This window comes from Carlito syrichta, unplaced genomic scaffold (genome assembly GCF_000164805.1).
Source record: "Carlito syrichta isolate Samal-C Ts95f unplaced genomic scaffold, Tarsius_syrichta-2.0.1 Scaffold91100, whole genome shotgun sequence".
In the NCBI taxonomy this organism is placed as follows: domain Eukaryota; kingdom Metazoa; phylum Chordata; class Mammalia; order Primates; family Tarsiidae; genus Carlito; species Carlito syrichta.
The window spans coordinates 503,017-523,548 of NW_007035196.1; the positions used below are offsets into that span (position 1 = coordinate 503,017).

The 20,532-nt window shown below is 45.8% G+C and overlaps 1 protein-coding gene across 1 annotated transcript in view; it reads left to right on the plus strand.

The window, feature by feature from the left end:
- CLSTN2 (calsyntenin 2) overlaps positions 1 to 20,532 on the plus strand; it is a 418,317-nt gene that overhangs the window by 378,479 nt on the left and 19,306 nt on the right. The window contains exons 9-10 of the mRNA XM_021712857.1: positions 1,902 to 2,064; positions 18,744 to 18,910. Of these exons, the coding sequence (XP_021568532.1) occupies positions 1,902 to 2,064; positions 18,744 to 18,910 (330 nt within the window). The remainder of the gene's footprint in view (positions 1 to 1,901; positions 2,065 to 18,743; positions 18,911 to 20,532) is intronic.

Genomic DNA, 20,532 nt, shown 5'->3' on the forward strand with positions numbered 1-20,532 from the left:
GCAGTTGTTTCACAGGATGTTTATAGGAAGGTTATAAATAAAAAAGTTCCATTTTTCAGTAAAGTTGAAAAGTTATTACGGTATGAGGCTGCTGGGAACCTTGGATATGCTAATGAAAATGAGAGATCCCCCAAAAGGATGCTCAGCTCCAGATACAGAATTTTTATATGGGGCTTCATGGGGGTTGCTGCCCAATGGAGCACACTTTGAAAGAGCTGGAGGAAAAAAATGTAATATTGAGAGGCGTCACTGCTACTGTTGAATTATGGAATTATTTTACTTTTTCCTTAGAATTGTTTTGTATTGTCCTACAAAAATGCTAAGCGTTGTGAAAGAAAGCAAGCCAGAGGATTATTCTCCATGCAGCTTTGGCAGACGTGGAGTGCCATAGAGTCAACTGAAGCAGGTGGATTCAACATGCCAGCCACACCAAGAGAGGGGCTGCCGTGAGGGTGGGGATGGAGGCCAGGATGGGGGAGCCACTGAGTGCTGCCTTGGTGGCTCTCAGTGCACTGTCTCCATTCCACAGGGTATGGGGTGTGGTCAGGGTCACCGCACTGTCACCTGCTTCCTCCCCATCCTGGGCCTGGCCAGAAGTTTCCAGATGCCTCTGAGAATCTCCCCATGTTCTGGGTTATCTCTGCTGCCTGGTTATCCTTGATTGCAAACCCAAAGTCAGGGTGCTCTGGCCTTCCTGGATTGAGTGCTTCATCCAAATACTTAGTCCGCCACCCTCCCATCAGTCCTGTACTATGTCTTCAGATCTGCCTTTGTGACACCCTATGATCCCCAGGGTCACCCCGCCCCAGATACAAGCCCAGCCTGAGAGCCCTGCACCCAACCCAAGGTCTGGTCCAGGGCATAGAGTCGAAGGGGATTGTAAACTCTGTCAGGACCTTCCACTGAGTGTAGCAGGACTTCAAAAAGATCTGTCTGGACCCCTCCTGCTTACCTTCCAAAGTCCCCTAAAATATTCATCAGGCTTGATCAGGCTAATGGTCTTCAAAAGGAGCAATTTTCTGAGACATGAGACAGGACAATATAAAAAGAACATTAAGGAAAAAATTCTTATTTCAAAATGAAAGGGGAAAGATCATTTAGCATCCCTGTTGGTGTTATCTATTCATGAGAAACAGCACATTTAATCCAGAGTGGGATGTAGGGAGGGCTTTGATGCCCTCACCCTGGGGTCACCTTCATGCAGAACTTATCTGTCTCCCCTGCCACAGATGGCAGGGTCGATGGAGACAAGAGGATGCAGATGAGAGACATTTCAGAGGTGGCCTCCACAGGGTGCAGGGGATAGAGGAAGTGTGAAGGGGAGTTCAGCGTGACTCCCAAGACCCTTGCTTAGGGATTGGAGAGAGGATGGCACCATTCTCCAGCCTCACTACCTTTCAGGCTTCCGTCTCCCTTTCCAGGACAAGCCAGTCTTGGTTTCTGTTTTACATCATGCTGTATGAGTCCAATCCCTTGATGGCAGTAAGGTTAGATTTGGATTCCCAGCCCTGAGACCAGAAGTCTTGGGTATGACAAGCTGTGAGAGTATTCTGCAGTGAGTCCAGGCCAGGAGGACCCACTTATGGTACTTCTCCGCCTCCCCAAGTGTACCAAGGTAGGGTTGAACCATCTGCCCATAGTTAAATATCTGCCCATAGTTAAATATCTGCCTGATGATTGGATTCTTGGGTGTTTCTCTCCCCCATGGTTTGCCCCACCATGTTTGATGATGAGCCTCTATAACTTCGATACATGTCAACCATTATGTTCCTTGAAGTTCTTTGCAATAAAAATTGTTGACCCCAAAATGTCTCTTCCCCCTTTCATAATTGGAATAAAAGCCTGTTTGATGTTGCAATACATATTCTATTTTAAGTGTTGCTTCTGTTTCTTTTCATTAGATTTGTGACAAAGAATGGCATTACTATGTCATCAATGTGGAGTTTCCTGTGGTTACCTTATACATGGATGGAGCAACATATGAGCCTTACCTGGTGACCAACGATTGGCCCATTCATCCATCTCACATAGCCATGCAGCTTACGGTCGGTGCTTGTTGGCAAGGTAATCCTTAGTGAAACCTTTTGCCCTGTCCCATGTGTGAATAGTCCATGAAAGGTACTGATGGAGAAAAAGGAAAAGCAAGTAGTATGACAATACATTCAAAAAATTGACCACTCCTTACCAAAAAAGTCAGGACATATAAAAATAAGTATTAAATCATACACTAAGCCTATGTAACAACAAGCTTGGGGCCAGATTTTGATTTTAATCAAACAAGCAGTGTTATGGTTGCCTCTGAGTGGCTAATGCCTTTTATTGTTCTGAAATGATATCCATTTCCAAACTGGGGCTGTACAGAGAAAAAGATGAATGTAGAATCTTGTATCAGAATTGCCAGTTGCCTCTGATGAGTATTAAACTGGCCAGGAACCAAGGCTCTCCCTTCATTCCCACACAAGTGTTCAAGCTCCCAACTCTCTTCAGGGAACTCACAAATGCCCAGGGCAACGGGAGGCAGATTGTGTATAGGCCATGGGCCACAGGAAGCTACTCTCAAAATCAGCTCAGCCCTCAGCCCGTTCCCTGGTCTCTAAGGACAGAGGTCCGCTGTTGCCTTCCTGCTGGAAGGTTTCTGTCTACCTCCTCTCTTTCTGTGCTGCCGCCTCTGTCCTAATCCCCTAATCTCCTCTTTATAAGGACCAAGCGTGCGTGTAAACTTTCTATCTCTCACTCAGGTCTACTGGAGTTTTTGTTTCAGCCCCTTAAGGGCTGGGGGTGCTTTGAAGAACCAGTAAAACAGCAGAGAGGAAGGAAAATGCTCCCCAAATAAGTAAATTAGTATTTTGAGATATGGTAGAACCTTGTGTTGATGGATTCTGTGAAAGTTACCAAGATTTGTGATTTTGATCATTCACTATGGGGGACCAAGGGGAGTGAACTAAGAGTGAGACAGGTCCCTCTGGGCTGGTAAAAGAGTGAGTTTATGGGCAACTCCATGCCAAAGAAGATGGAAAGAAGCACATATGGTATAGCATGGGAGCACTAGAGGTTCAAAATCTAGGAAAGAGGTAAGGCATGAATGAGGCAAGAGAAGATAAGGTGTTTTTGAGCTGAGTCCACTACTTGATGTCTGACATGTGTCACATGATAGTAAAACATTCATTAAACATTTCTTTTTTTTGATTTGGAGTCTCACTCTGTCACCTGGACTGGAGTGCAGTGGCCGCTCCCGGCCACCGCAGCCTCGCCTGCTGGGCTCCAGCGATCCTTCAGCCTCAGCCTTCCGAATAGCCAGAATTACAGGCATGCGCTACCATGCCCGGCTGATTTTTTGATTTATTGTAGAGATGAGGTCTCACTGCCCAGGCGGTTCTCGAACCCGCGGGCTCAGGCAATCCACTCACCTCAGCCTCCCAAAGGCGCGTGATTACAGGCTGAGCCACTGAGCCTGGCCATTAAACGTAGGCTTTCCAAGATATCAGAAAAGGGAGACTATGCCACCTGGCAAGAGTTCATGAAGCCATTTAATAGCAAGGCACTGACTCAGGGGTCACACAGAAAGCAATAACCACTGAACACACCTATGCTAGAGTGATGGCCTTCTGGTCTGGCTCAGTGACCCTTATGGACACCACAACCAGCCTGTGGATATTAAGGGACAGCCTGGATAATACCCATAGGGAAAAAAAATGGTCCTAATCATGTCTCCACTATGAACCTTACCATGATTCTTCCCTAGAGGCCCTCAGAGACCACATCTGGATTCTTGTCACCCCAGCCTGTGATGGGAAACCTGCCCCCATCTCTACAAGACCAGCTACAACTGCTGCTGAGTTACATGCCTACTGCCTACAGTGGGGGGAAGTCTCAAAAGATCAAAAGTGATTTTTTTTTTTTCTAATGCCAACAGGATAATATTATTTTATTTTATTTCTTATTTTAGAGTTATAGGGTACAAGTGAGGATTTACAACATAAGTAAGTTGCATACAGGGGAAGTTAGGACTTCCAGCTGGTTCTCTCTTTCCCTAATAGTGGACCAGATACCCAGTGTGTTGTCATGTGCCCTTCCTCCTTTCCCAAGCAGTGTCCAGCATCTGCCAATCCCACCTTTGTGCCCATGTGACTAGTGATCAGGGTCTGCTTATGAGTGAGAAAATATGGTATTCAGTTATTTGTTTCTGTGATAGTTCACTTAGTATAATGGTCTCCAGTTGCATCCATGTTGCTGCAAAGGCAATTTTGTTCTTTTTTTTTGTTTTTTTTTTTTTTTTTGAGTTGGAGTCTCACTCTGTCACCCAGACTGGAGTGCAGTGGCCGCTCCCGGCCACCGCAGCCTTGACCTGCTGGGCTCCGGCGATCCTTCCGCCTCAGCCTTCCAAGTAGCTGGAATTATAGGTATGCGCTACCACGCCCTGCTGATTTTTTGATTTATTGTAGAGATGAGGTCTCACCATCCAGGCGGGTCGTGAAATTTTGTTCTTCTTTGTGGTTGTGTGATATTCCATCATGTATTAATGGATCAAAGACTTAAATGTAAAACCTCAAACTATAAGAATCTTAGAAGAAAAATGAGGGAACACCCTCCCACCCTCCTGGACATCAGAGTAGGTAATGAATTCATGGCCAAGTCCTCAAAAGTAAGTGCAACAAAAGCTAAGACTGACAGGTGGAACCTTATCAAACTGAAAAGTTTTCCCACAGCAAACAAACAAACAACAAACAAACAAAAATCCATCAACAGAGTAAATAGACATGGATTGGGAAAAATATTTGCAAGTTATGCATCTGACAAATGCCTAATATCTAGGATCTACAAGGAACTCAAATAAACTGAAAGGAAAAAAACCAAACAACCCCATTAAAAAGTGGACAAAGGACATTAACAGACACTTCTCAAAGGATGACATACACGCAGCCAACAAACACATGAAAAAATGCTCAGCCTCATTAATTATTAGAGAAATGCAAAGCAAACCTACAATGATATAACACCTAATACCAGGAAGGATGGTTATCATTAAAAAGTCAAAAAACAACAGGTGCTGGTGGGGCTGTGGAGAAAAGAACACACTTCTAGACTGTTGGTGAAAATATAAGTTAGTTCAGTCTTTGTGGAAAGTAGTCTGATGATTTCTCAAATAACTTAAAATTGAGCTTCCATATGATTCAGTAATCCCTTTCCTGGGAAAATACCCAAAGGAACATAAATTGCTCTACCAAAAAAGACACCTGAACACATATGTTCATGGTAGCACTATTCACAATAGCAAAAGCATGAAACCAACCCAGATGCCCATTGAAGGTGCACTGGATAAAGAATACATGATGGAATATCAAAAGTGATTTTATAAAGAAATAAGATCAGTTAGAGTAGGTTAAGTTGTGCTGCAATGACAAGCCCCAACCCTCACTTGCCAAAATAACTATCACTTCATATTTACTGAAAATCAATGGGGGCACTTGTCTGCTCTATCCTCAGTATGGGACCCACGCAAACAGAACAGCCGCATGGCTGGGTACCTAATAAGAGGGGGGGAAATGGCAAATTGTGTACAAGCTCATTTGTATTTACATTTTATTTGCAAAAGCAAGTCATATGACCCTATCTAACTTCATGAGAACAGGAAAGTGAAATCTACAATGTATTTGAAAGAAATACTGAAAATATTTTAACAATATTGATGAACACTACAGTTTGTTCACCTGTTCAATAGATATTTGATTCTCCTTCCCACATGAAAAATACTTCCATCCTTCCCTATATAAGACAAGCCAAAAGTCCCACCTGTTACTGGTTCCAAGCTCTCCAAGTGATTCCTGTTGATTTCTTCCTCAGGGTGAGATGCATGGGAGGCTCTATAGCAGACCAAAATGTAGCTTCACTTAATCTGGAGACCTACATACTAATAGGACAGATTGCTTGCCACTACAACCATCATGTCCTTCCCACAACACATACACATGCATTCACACACACACACACACACACACACACACACACTACACAACAGTGTCATGAGGATGAATAATCAAAAAGCCTTTCTGCCAAGAAAGAGGGAAAATTAAAGCAATGTAGCAGTCTTTGGGCCACAGCAGTTCTGAAATTTTGGGGGGCAGATGTTGCAAAGACTCCTACCCTAACATGGGAAATAGTCTTTGTGGCTCTTGATTACATTTCTGGCAGTTGTTTCCTTTCCCAGTATCTTCCTAGGCCACATCTGAAGAGGGCATTGTCATTCCATAAATAGCAGCTCTACTATTATATCTGACTATAATTTATTTACAATCCATTCCACAAAAGTGACTTCAATCATGAAACCCAAGTATATATTTATTTTTAAAGAATGTGATTGAAGAATGATACTGAGTGTTCACCAAGTAATTTTGATCCTCTTTCCAGATATATGCTAGGACTGCTCTTCCTTGGAGTTAGAGATGGGCATGCCACTTGTTTTGGCCAATTAAATGTGTGTAGAGGTGTCTTATGTCATTTCCTGGTAGAAACCGTAAGAACCAATGTTGTAAGGAGGCCCTTTCCATATTTGAGCGTGTTTGAGGCCCTGTGAGAAAGTACTGTTTGTCACAATTTGTAGATAAGGAAATGAAGGCTCTGAGAGGTGAAGTAATTTATCCAAAGACACTCTGAATACGCCCAACCCAAGTGTCAGTGCCTGTATTCTTTTCATGGTGGCTCTCTGCCCCCTGTTGCTGGTTGGTCATTTTGCTGATGTAATTAGGTTTGGGAAAGGCCAGAGCTGATGTGTCTAGATACAAATGCTTCAAATCCTTTACCTTCTGAGACATCTGACAACGCTGTAATCAAAAAACCACAGGAACTCTGCATTCCCCTTGCTGAACTCCATCTCCATATCTCTCTCTCTCTCTCTCTCTCTCTCTCTCTCTCTCTCTCTCTCCCCTTCTCTCTCTATTTCTCTCAAGTGATCCACCAATAAACAATGAAAAAGAGTTTAGACTTTGGAGAAAAAAAAATCACGCTTGAGTCAAATCCCAGACTTTCCACTTACAAGCTGTGTGGAACCATCAGGATCTTTAACTTCCCTGGACCTCTATTTTTCTTACCTATAAAATAATAATAATACCTACCTCTCAGAGTTCCTATAGGAAACTAATAGAACAAATTACTTGCCCCCACCACAACCACCATTAGATGCCAGGCACATCAAGTGTACTCAGTATGTTTCCTTGAACGGTTGAGTATATTTTGAAACATCTCTCGTCCCCCTGTCCACACCATTCTCTCGTACTGTCACCTAACCCAGACATTGCAGACAGTCTCCAAGACCTTGGCATACTCTTAGCTTCTGTGGTCCTGGCTTTTGTGATGCAAGGCTGGCTCATCCTGGCTGCAAAATTCTTTCCCTACAATTAAGACATGTGGCATACTCTAGGCCTTACAGGTGTGAGTCCTCATGAAAAATACTTCCATACTTCCCTACATAAGACAAGCCAAAAGTCCCACCTGTTCCTGGTTCCAAGCTCTCCAAGTGATTCCTGGTAATTTCTTCCTCAGGGTGAGATGCATGGGAGGCTCTATAGCAGACCAAAATGTAGCTTCACTTAATCTGGAGACCTACATACTAATAGGACAGATTACTTGCCACTACAACCATCATGTCCAAATCTTCTTTGGAGAAACCAAAGTAATCAGTGGAACTTCATTTCCATTGGTATCTTATACAGCAATTAACAAAAAAAATGAGACTTCATTTGCACTTAAGAAATAAAAGTGAGTGTGTGCACTCACTTTTCTCCCCAGAACTCACCTTCACACACAGACCCTGGACCTCGCAGGTCCCTCGATGGTCAGAAAGAAGGTCAGAGAAGCTGGAGAATAAATAGTCAGTCAGAAGATGAGTGTTGGCAGATAGAACTTGAGATGCAGGCAGGAACCTAATCATGCAGTCTTTGGGGTCATGGAGAAGATTTGGATATCTTCTCTGAGAGGAATGAAAGCATCTTGATGAATTTTCAGCAGAGGAAAAATAATCCTTAAAATCTTTAAAGTTGGGTTTTAGAGGATGCATAAAAGTTTACTAGGAAAGTGAGGAAGCAACATCAAAATGTGATGGCAGGGAGGTCCGGCACAGGCATGCTCAGGGTTCCCTATCCCAGGAATCTACACGGACCAGAAGAAGTGGAGAGGAGCCTGGAAAAAGGAGTTGAGAACAAACCCTGGAACACTGTGTTGCCTTGTTAAGGAGCTTGAATTTCCATAAATACTCACATCGTCCTCGAAGCCACATTTTTGTCTTGGATGAACACATCAAAAGATCTTTCAATAGGACATGGTGCTGTGAAATTAATGGTCTATGAGGCAGCCCCTATCTCTGCATGTCCTTCTGAAGTCCACTTATGTACTTAGTACAAGTTCTCTGTGTGAACCTCTAATTGCCTTTGGGCTTGCAGTTGTGGGGAGTTTTTCAGGTGCTTGTGAGGTTGGCAAGGGAACTAGTTCCCATTTGTGAAATTTCCAATCAGAGTCTAACAATGGGAATAGAAAATGATTTGACAGCAGCTGCTCGCTGGGGGTCTCCCGGGAACTGGCTCTGGCCCTGTTGCTGGGCGGTGCTCTACAACCCCAGGTAACCTGCTGTGCCCTGCTAGCCAATTTGAAAGCCAAAGTAATCAGTGGAACTTCATTTCCATTGGTATCTTTTCCAGCAATTAACAAAAAAAAAATGAGACTTCATTTACACTTAAGAAATATCACCTGTAAAGTCTAGTGTATGCCACATGTCTTAATTGTAGGGAAAGGTTTTTGCAGCCAGGATGGGCCTTGCATCACAAAAGAGTTCTCCTTCCTCTGCAGGGCCATGGCTGATACACACCACCTCACATCATTTCTGTCCAGGGGACACCATACTCACAGGATGGAATCCTCAAGGCAGAGCTCACTCTGTGCTGGCACAGATATTACTGGCTGTAGACAAATACCAGGTTCCTTATTTTTCTGTGGGTCACGACAGGGGAGAAGATCATTTAAAAGACAAAGCCTGTAATCCCAGCACTTTGGGAGGCTGAGGAGAGTGGATTGCCTAAGACCACAGGTTTGAGACCAGCCCAGGCAAGTTGTCAAGATCTCGTGTCTACAATAAAAAATGACTCAGGTGTGCTAGCGCGCACATGTAGTTCCAGCTACTTGGAAGGCTGAGGCGGAAGGATCGCCCAACCCCAGTGGGTTGATGCTGGATGCTGGGGTGGCCGTGAGTGTGCCACTGCACACCAGCCTGGGCAACAAAGTGAGACTCCAACTCAAAAAAAAAAAGAAAAAGGCCAAATTAATGTATCCATTTCCTTAGATTTCCTACTCATTCCATTTCTAAGAGCAGAAACTTGAGTTCTACTAATAAACAATTAGAATTGTATATTCACATCTGCTTTGTCCCCGGACCGCTAAAACTGGACCTAATTACCCAGGTGCTGCAACCCAGTAGTGCAAGGAAGTGAGTCAGAAAGGCTGCCTATTGTGCCAGACCAGCATTTAAGGGAGCCCTAGAGTTTTCAGGAGATGCCACAGCATGTGGCTGTCCGGGCATCTCTCCCCATCCTATGACCACAGCAATAGCTATTTTGTGTTAGCTATTAGTGAGTTGGATAAGCCTGTTTGAAGAAGCACAGTTCTAGGCACTCTCTCAAGAAGCCACCACCCTGCTTCTTCGGATTCCCATCTGTGGAATCGATGGGATCTCACCTCAGTGTTCACTGCCTGTGACTCCAGCCCCGGTGGGTGCCACGCCCCTGTCTCTGCCACGAGCTTTCCTCCAGTGTTGTGGACCTTGGCCTTCCTAGTGTGTCCAGCCTTGCCTACTCTGCTATGATACCCCCTCTAGTCTTAGATGAGGAAGGCGTTCTTCCCTAAATCCTGATATGGCTGAACCCTGCTGACTACTGAACAAATAAGGCAGCAAGAGGTAGAAAAAGGAGAGGTTTCTAAAAGATTAGAGACTGTTAAGGGACAGACACGGAGCCTCCATTGTGACTTTTGGGAGAGGGAGCCAAGGCAAAGAATAGGAATGGTCAAAAAGGGATACAAAGGCAGAAATAACCCCTGAGAATTACAGTGAACGGTAGGGTATGATCCCCAGGTATAGGGGAACTGGGGCGTCTTGTGGTCCTGAGCTCTGTTGCACATTTTCAGGTCATTTTCCTGCCAGACACTGGCATTAGCACAGAGAGTTGGAATACAGGCCTTCAGTTAATGAGCTTGTTCTAATTTAGTACAAATTTCTCTTAATAAAGTCTGTGTTGAAATTATCCTGCCTCCCTAGGGTCTCTGCTCCTAGAAGAGACATGTACTAGCGGAGTCTGCCTTACATTCAGGTCGCATTTCCCAGGGAGTTCTTCATGAGGCTCCAGTCCCACAGGATTCCCCTTCTACAAAGAGGCCAAGGTCAAGTTGGGGAAGCACAGCACAAGCTATCCCCAAACCACCACACTTGAGAGTCACAAGACACACGAGCTTATTAAAAGCTCTCCAAAGCCCTCTAGTAAAGTAACCTGTTTGGCGTTACTTACTTCATGTTTCCCACTCTTATTTCACCATGAAACTTATTCTGTGAGTGTTTCTGGGGAAACCTCCCCATAGAGTTATTAATGCAGGTTTTCATCTCCTACTAGGTTGAGAGTTTGCAGGGTCAAGGGCAGTCGGCCCTGACACATCCTCAGCTCCATGACTTTGCCTTCCATGACTCCAGAACCTAAAGAAGGTTGAGAATTAATGTTGGTTGAATTCTATCCCATTTTTGAGGATGTTTTGATGAAGTTTGTGTGTGGCTTACGTTCTGACACACACGGATAGATAACTAACAGGATATCTCTTGGAATTGTCTATATTTTTTTTAAAAATCCAGAAAATATTATTCTAGGCCCTGGATTGCATTTGTCATGGGGGCACATCTGATTTTTTTTTTTTCTTTTTTGAGTTGGAGTCTCATTCTGTCACCCAGGCTGGAGTGCAATGGCACGCTCACGGCCACCGCAGCCTTGACCTGCTGGCTCAGGCAATCCATCCACCTCTGCCTTCCAAGGAGCTAGAACAGCAGGCACACGCCACGATGCACGGCTAGTTTTTTGATTCATTGTAGAGACAAGGTCTCGTCAAGTTGCCCAGGCTAGTCTTGGACCCCTGGACTCAGGCAATCCTCTCACCTCTGCCTCCCAAAGTGCCGGGATTATAGGCGTGAGCCATCATGCCCAGCTGTACATCTGATTTGAAAAAAACACAGATGAAATCAGGTTTAAAGTTAAGTGACTCATGCTTGGAAACACAGTGCAACTGAGTTATAAACTTTGTATCTTATTTTGAAGATTTTATTAATTGGAAACTTTGATGAGGTACATGAAAGCAAAAACAGTATCATCTTAGCATCTTCGAAAGACATGCAGCAGGAGGGAGGAAGAGACTACTGAAAAGAGAAAGACAGAGAAAACTCACCAGTGCATCCCATCCTGGTGTTCCTTGGCACTTGCTGCCCGGTGACCAGCTGCCATGTCTGAGCTGTTCGATACGCCAGGCACAGTGCAGAGCACTGAGCACATGCTCTCCTATGGTCCTCACAGCAACCCAAGGTGTAGGCATAAGCATGACCCCCACTTCGCCAATGAGGAAACTGGGATTCAGATGAGTACCCTTGCTGTGGGTCATAGAGAGCTGGACTGGCATGCAAGTCTTTGGCACCAGAGCCCTCACCTCTAAGTACGCTGCTAGACCACCACAGCCAAGTAAGGAAGACAGAGGATTCTGGAATCTGGAGTCACATGATGTGCCCAATCTCTCTTGGCATTTTTCCCACAGATTGGACAAAGTCAAACTGAGGCCTAAAGATAACTACAGGCCCATCAGGCCTGTGATAGTTTAGTGGGGGGAGGGCTGGATTCCAAGTTAGTAGAGGATAAAACTAGAACCTTCCTCTCACTATCATCTGCTGCAGGTCCTTGAAGACAGCATCTTCCTCTCTCAGGCCTTTCGTTCCTTCATCTGAAGGATGAAGATGACATTCTGGATGATATATGAGGGTCTTTCCAATTCCGTGAATTTAGGTCACCAACCCCAGAGAGCTGACATTTGGAGTCATCCCTAAGTTGTATGTTTTGCTCACTGTAATGCCATATAAATGTTTGCTGGAAAGGCTGGAAAAATGGATATAAAAAAAATGAAAGGGCTGAGAAAACCTGCTGAGAGTGTGTCATGACCAGCGATGATGACAGGTCATCTGTCTCCGCAAGTCGCCTGCATCTTGCAGCAGCATGAGCATCCCCTGGACTTGTGTGGACAGATTTTAAAAGCTCCAGCTTGTGGGGGTCTATTACACACTTCACTTAGTCTTTGTGTTCCAATGGGTGTCTCCATCACTGAAATGAGGAAATGAGAGAAGCAAGATTTCAGATGGTCTCGTCATTTGCATTGCTCAGAATGAATGCCCGAGCATCCATGAAATTGTGTTCACCGAGCCAGCCATGCTCAGAGCAGCATCCAACTCCAGCAAGAGGGTGTGTGGTCTCCACTCCTTTCCCTGTGTTTCTCAAACTAAAGAGCTATGAAAATGACAGCAGGAGAGACCAGCAGCACCTTGAACATACTTTGCACAGGGAGGAGACTTACTACGTTCACACTACATAGATCTTATAGCTCAAAACTTTCCTCGAGGAAAGTGGACACTGCTGATTCAAAAAAGCCCACCTCTCAGATGAAAGGAAACTGGTGGGAGGTTGGGTAATAAATGTGAAACTCTTCATTCCCAAATGCAAACTCTGATTCAGAATAAGGCAGGCTACATTAAACTGTGTTTGCTAAATGCAACAGTTTTTTAAGACAACCATGCTTCCCCCAAACTTGACCCCAGGCACTGAGAGTTACTGCTGAAACCACTCCATGTCCACAGAACCCAGTATAATTGGGCATTGTCCCCCAGCATTGAGGCAGTCCCACCCATCCCCCTCCAAGAAATCCCCTTGACCCTTCCCAGTCACAGATTATTGTCTGGTTTGCAGGGCAAAGGCTTGGGAGCAAGCAAGACCTGAGTTTGGATCTTGGCTTTACTAATTTCTGGCTATGTGGCTTTGATCAAACTATCTAACTTTAAAAACTTCATCTGTAAAAGGAGTTGTAGGTGTAGCAGGTAAGAATCTCAATTCATATAGAAATTTTTTTTTTTTGAGTTGGTGTCTCACTCTGTCACCCAGACTGGAGTGCAGTGGCTGCTCCTGGCCACCGCAGCCTCGACCTGCTGGGCTCCGGAGATCCCTCCGCCTCAGCCTTCCAAGTAGCCGGAATTACAGGCATGTGCTACCACGCCCGGCTGATTTTTTTGATTTATTATAGAGATGAGGTCTCGCTGCCCAGGCAGATCTCGAACCCACGAGCTCAGGCAATCCACTCACCTCAGCCTCCCAAAGGTGTGAGATCACAGGCTGAGCCACAGAGCCCGGCTGAAAAAATTATGTTTTTCACATCCGTCTTTGTTTCATTTCAAGTCCCCCATTCCACCTGAGTAGGGAAAGATATAACCTCTGCTGATCTACAGTTTTCCCATTTCCTTAGGGTGCTGACTGATCGCAGAAAGATTTATATAGTGCTAGGGTGTTGAGGGGACCTCCAGGCAATTTTCCATGCAGGTGTACCCTGAAGTGGTGCTCACCTGTTCTGGTCCTCAGTCGCTAATGGCCCTACAGAACTGGCAGCTGTCTTGGCATTACCCTGTCTTTCTTACTTAGGGGCACACAAATATTTCTGCTGCTTCTCATGCTTTCTCCATAGGAACATTCATGGCCCACCTGCCCAGCTGCATCAAGCTAGTGTTCCCTGTTGGCATCACATACCTCTGCCAGGGTTCAACTCTAGAAACAGGCTTAGGCTAAGGGTGCCTTCATTCTGTGCTTCTGATGTCTTATCTCCCTCCCCATCCTCCCTGCCACTCCCACACCCACCCCTGTGTCTGGAGTATCATTTTCAATGTTGGGGGTGGGGAGCAAATTCTCCTTCTTCATCTTTCCCCAAAGGCTGATCTATACCCAGAACTTCCCCACCCTCCTAAGGGTTTAGGCTTCTGGAAACCACCCTGAGTCAGAGACTCAGCTCCAGGCCTCTTCTGCCCTTCTCCCTGCCACAAGACCCTCCCCATGACAATGAGCTCAAAGCCAGGGTGTGTTTAAACGGAAAGTTAGATGGAAGAAATACAAAGAAGAAATAAAAAGAACAGAGGCTAAAGACTTCAAAAATACTATCCCTCCACTTAAGGATAAAATAAAATAGCATACGAAAGAACATGCCATGTTTCAAGGCCCTAATAAATGATGGTTATTTTTTTTCCCTCTTACCTGTTGTACACATTGTCTACAGCAATTGTTTGGAAATTAATCACATCGTGCCTTAGAACATGTCATACTGGCAATTTACTCTTATATTTTTATTTTACTCTCAAAGTGTCTCTACTTTATTCTTCCTACTGAGCATAAGTTCCCAAAAAGCATGGTTCACATCTTAAATTGTCTGATGATAACAGAAGGCTAAGCATATAGCAAGCATTTTAAAAATGGGTGCAAATGTAGCCTCAGGAAACCAAAATCTTGTTTGCAAACATTTAAAGAAGGTCCTTTATGGAAGAAATCAAGTTATTTTGTTTCTTAAAATGATTCATAAGCATGTTTGTGTTTAAATGTTAATTAACAGAGGAGTCACGTGTTCTATGCAGACACCCAAGATATTAAAAAGATTACGAGATTTTCAATGTTTTTATTATTTTTAAAATCCTGCATTCCAACATCCTTGAGGGCAAATATAGTTCAAATTTTATGCTGCCTCCTATTGAAAAATGCTTATTGAATCAACATCCTGGAGCCTCGTTGCTAATAGCGTACAACACAGATCTGGAATTCTTGAGTCAAAAATATAGAACATAAGTGTATTTTGCTGAGAGAAAACAGCATGTAGGAAACTGTCTTGGGATCCAAGAGAATTACGGAGTTTGACCTTTTAGTTTATAGTTGCCCGGTGAGCAGGGGAGGGGGCTAGAGGACAGATCTCAATGGGCTTTCTCTCAACCTCACTCTAGACCCGGCTGACTGACACCACCAGCACACCCTAGCTAGTCCTGTGTATGGATGGACATACTCACACCGTAGAGACACATCTCACCATTTCCTACTGGTGTGACCTTAGGCCACTTGCTTCCCCTCTCTGAGCCTAACGGGTTCATCTGTAACTATGAGAATGAGTAACTACCTCCCAGAGATATTATGGAGACTCAATGAAATGATGTATGTTGAGGATGCCACATGTCATGGCGTACCAATTTCATGCCCAGTAAATGATTGTTGTTGTTGTTGGATCTGCTGCTCCGAGGAGGCAGGGAAGAGATGGCCAACTGGATGCCATAGAGGAGCACCTCCACCATTCCACCCAGGTACACACCCTTCATCCTTCCGGTCAACAGAGATGCTCCTTTGCCAGGGCAGGAACATGTTAATGGCTCAGAAGAGCACTTTATCCTGGGGGCTTTGAGGATCTAGATCAGAAGGCCCCAGTTAGCTCCCTCATAGCCTGGGCCATCCCACGTCATGCCTCCAGGCCAAATCTGATAGATTTTCCTGTAAACTGAATGCTTCCAAAGAAACTTTTCCTATTATTTCTAAGGTGATGATGCTTTGAGTGGCAAGTAACAACACTTTATTGGGACAAAATGACTCAAATCGTCAAGATGGATGAGTGGCTCCCCTAGCTGAGGATGGCTTGAGGCAGAGCAGTGAGGAGGTCTGCTCAGGCTCTGCTCAGCCCTGCTGGGCCTCCCCTGGTGCTGCCCTCCTCTGTGCAGTGTCTTAGTCACCTTGTCTGCTGGCAAGATGGTTGCAGCAGCCTGGCCCTCCCTCTTCACATTAACAGTCTCTGAGGAAAGAGAGCAAAAGAAACTTTCTCAAGAGCAAGATGGAAGCTTCCCTTGCAAAGTCAACTCCTCATCCCATGGTAGTGGCCTAAATTTGATCTTGTGATCATTCCTGGACCAATCTCTGTGGCTTATTGAATGCCAGATGCTGGTTGGCTTCATCCTGGATTGCAGGCTGAACCTTGAATCAATCACTGGTGCAATAGGGATGGGCTAACCTAATTAGCTTTAATTTAATAAAAGAGTTCCTCCACCCTAACCTTAGGGCTACCTTTGCAAGATGGAAAGAGTGAGATAAATATTGGCAGGACAACCACAGTGCCCACCATTCTGCTGGTATTCAAGTCATATCTCCTTCAATCTGGCAAGACAATAAGAAGTCTGCTGTGTGCCAGGCAGGGTGCAGGAGGCTGGGAGGACACAAGAGGCCCAGTGTTGTTGAGAGGAATAAATGAGCCGACTTATGCAAAGTGCCTGTTGCAGCACTCAGCCCCTAACGCTAGCTCAGTATTGTCTTCATTAAAATGAATAATGCATGAGTGATCCCTGCCATCCAGGAGAGAAAGACTCAAACTAATAAATTACAGCAGTGTGCACAGGGTGACAAGAGTAAGCCTGAGGGTGGCACCAAGGATAGAGATCGCAAGAGGGGTGTGCAAGAGGCCCAACCGCAAGACGCTGTAGCCTGGTAGTTCTTAACCTTGACTTCACATTAGATTCACCTGAGAAATTTTTATAACTCCCCTATACCAATTAAGTCAAAATCCCTGGGGGTGAGTCCCAGCACCAGGCATCAGTTTGTCTTTTGAAAACTCCCCAGATGATTAAAATGTGTAGCCTAGACTGGGAATTACAATTTTAGGCTATTGAGGCCATAAACACAAACGTAAACCATTAGCCAACAATGCCAGGTGGGGAGGGATATGTTAAAATGAACTGTCAGCATTCCAAGGACCAGGGCAGGGAGGGGGTATGGTAGGATGAGGACTCAGGGCAGGGAGGGACCTTGGTGGGCAGAGGGCTCGGGGCAGGGAAGGGGTGTGCTAGACAGGGGCTCAGGCAGGAGGGGGGCATGGTGGGCAGGATTCAGAGCAAGGAGGGGACATGGTGGACAGGAGACTCAGGGAGGGTTTTCAAGAGCAGCAGGGGACAGGGGGCTTCAGGAGCCTTGAAGAACTGAGATTTGCCTATTCTGGTCAGCTTGGGGTGGCGTGTCAGCACGAGGAGGAATGAGTGTAAGCAAGGGCATGTGGGCAAACATGGAGGGTCTGTCAGTCTTGATCCAGTAGTTTCAACAGAAAAACATAAGAAATTAGTAACTATAACAGGGGATTGGAATAACAAGGGATGAGTAAGAAGTAATGAGAATTCTAAAGAATATAGGAACGAATGGCATTCACTACTCTGAGGGCTGAGACAGCAGCACTCAAGGGAGAGTCTGCCCGCCCCAAGCTGAGGTCTAGACTTTGTCAGCACAGTGTGGCTCCCAGAATGACAAAGAAGTCCTTGTGGTGCCGCTTGTTGGAAATCTGCCCTCTAGGAAAAGCTGGAGAGGCCTATGCAGAGAGGAGTCTCACTGGAGCACACTCTGTTACTTAGGCACTGGCAGCAGGGAGGGTGGGGGAGGGTGCTAGCCATGCATATTGCAGGAGCCACCGAGAGCCCAGGAGAACCTGGAGGCAAAGCCCAGAAGCATGTCCTGTGAGCAGACGGCAGCCTGAGAGCTTATTAAACTTTCCTAAGGGGAATTAGCCAAGCTGAATTCAAGCCAGGTCCATCTTCCGTATGCATTCTGCCTTCTCTCTGAACAAACAGCAGTCAAGATCCAGGCTGGGTTTGTGTAGTCACTCAGATGTAGAAGGAGGCTGTGCTCAGTAAAGTCAGTGGGAAAGACCTCCTGGAGGAGGTGAGGCACTAAAGGGACCTAAGGGGAGGCCTGATTTGGAAAACCAGGGGGAAGGGGGGAGGGCATGGCATCCAGGCTGGCTTTGTAACAGGAGTACTTGGAACACTGGCACAAGGTAAGAGTGGGCTGAACTCCTTTGGGACTCAGCACAGCCAGCAGAGAGAACGGTAGAAAACAGGATGTGGGTAAAGAAAGAAAGGTCTGAGGTGGAACAGCATCAGGGTAATCGTAATATGTCAAAGGCCTCAAGTTTGGGCCGGTGTGAAATCAACACGTTGCAAGAAAGCCAGAGCCCAAGATGTAGTGTTTGTAGGCTTCCTCGATCACATGCCAAGCTCTCAGTGGAATGGAGGGAAGCAAATGCCTGCTTTGGAGTCAGACCAGAACTAGAGTACCAGCTTCGGTGTTTGGCTGTGTGTCCTGGGGCAAGTGCCTTCATCTTTCAGAATCTCTAAGCTCTTCTTCACCTGTTTGTTGGGAAAAATGATACCTTCCTTGCAGGCTTGTTCAGGTGAAGTCCCTGGCAGAGAGATTGGTACACAGCAGGCCCAGACTTTAATCAATGATAGCTTCCTTCTTCCTCCTTGCTTTTACTCTGTAGATCCCTCCTATCTCCAAGACAGCGTGCCCCTGAAAGTAAACTTTTAAAATTCAGAAATGCCTGGTTTCCTAAATCCTGTGCAGCTGGGAAGTGCCAAGGTATTCGCAGCATTAACATCCTCTTGATGAGATTCTAGCTCCTACACTCATCCTGCAGAAGCCTTAGGGGACAGTCAAGGTGTCTTTGGCTCCATGGCCAGATGGTGCCTTGAGGTGGTAATTCCTATCCCTACACCTAAGGGACCGTCAAGGTGTCTTTGGCTCCATGGCCAGATGGTGCCTTGAGGTGGTGGTTCTCCACAGGGTAAGTGACAGTGCTCTTTTTCTTTTTAGGAGGAGAGGTCACCAAACCACGGTTTGCTCAATTCTTCCATGGCAGCCTAGCCAGTCTCACCATCCGCCCAGGCAAAATGGAAAGCCAGAAGGTGATCTCCTGCTTGCAGGCCTGCAAGGAAGGGCTGGATATTAATTCCTTGGAAAGCCTTGGCCAAGGAATAAAGGTAAGCAAGGAGCCAGCGTCTTCCCCAATAAGACATTGATTCATGATGCCTAGGCTGCCCAGTGCCAGTTCACATGGCAAGTGGAGTTTCCCAGAACGTTGCACAGAAATGGCTTCATTTCAAAGGTGCTGCCTCAGGATGGGGTGGGGAGTGGGGGTGGGGAGTCATTAGGACTATGACTTCCACAATGGACTTCTGCTGCCACCTTCTGAAACTCCTAGATCCAGCCCCTGTGCATAATTAGTCTGTTACACAAAAGTAGGCACATGTTCCATGTCTACCTGGAGGAAGCTGTTATATTTCATTTGCCTGTGGGTTGGCTGGTTGCTTTGTTGTTTATTTGCCTAAAGGAACTGCAGCATTCAAGGATGCATTTCAAAAGCATAACAAGTAAAATGTTGGGACCTTGTAAAATACAAATGATAAAGGAGAGTGAAAACCTGGGTGGGGCGGAGGTAGAGAGCAGATTGGAGGTTGCTGTGTCTCACACTGTTCCGTTGAGGTACAGACATGGCTCCAAGCCATGGGTGGCAGTCTAAAGTGACATGAGCAGTCTCATGATTTGTATTATCCATGCAAAAGAAAAATATTCAAGTGATCTAAGAGAACCAAAGGTATGTTCTGAGAAAAGCTCTTCCAGAAGGGGGCAGGGCTGGAGGTGACCGACAATGACCTCAGCAAGCACCTCTATGACAGGAGGGGTACTTTCTAGACTCACCTGGACTTAAGGGCCAGCGGCACTGGGTCCCTGGGGTCCTGGACGGAGAGCAGAGTTGACATCATTGTAACCCCACTCAACCATAATGAGCCCAGTGTGAGAAGGCAGCCTCTGTCTCCTCTCTGGAAGTTGAGACAGCCCCAGGAGGCCCCAGCAGCTGTGAGGATCTCCCTCCTTGGCCACTTCCCAAGGGAGTGTGACTAAGGCAGAGGTTTTCCAGCCCGCCTCCCACCCCTGACTCAGTGCTGCTCTCAGAGCTCTATCTTGCTCTCCCTGTCCTGGGTCTGCCTTTCCTGGATGTGGGGTGGGGGAGGGTAGTCACAGCTCCTACAGAAGTTCCCCTAGCTGTGGACCACTGCTGTCGAGCCTTGACACTGGGTAGCTTTGGAGGGGCTAGTGGTCTGAGCACACTGTGGTGTTCTTCAAATCGTAGTCACTTCAGCAAACATTCCACAGACACTCGGGTATTTTGTTCTGTTCTGCGCTGGGACACAAAAGCGAATGTTCTGAGCTCACTGTCTGCAAGGAGATATTTGTAATCCAGTTGACGACAGCTACAATGATTATGAACACTGACATTTACCGAGGGGTCTCCAAAACACCAGGCACTATCTGTTCTCAATGTTTTGTGGGTGTTAGTTCCCAGAACACTGCCAGGACATGAATATTCCGATTTTGCACATGGAGAATTGAAGACTGAAGGAGAAAGGAAACTTACATATGATTCCAGAGTCAGTGATGAGTAGAGTCAGTCCTACTCCAGAGCTCCAGAACTTGGAAGAATGGCAGTTAAGGAAAGCTCCTTGGAGGAGGTAAATCCTAAGCAGAATGTTTAAGAATAGGTAGAAATCAACCAGGAAGCCGGGCTCGGTGGCTCAGCCTGTAATCCCGCGCCTTTGGGAGG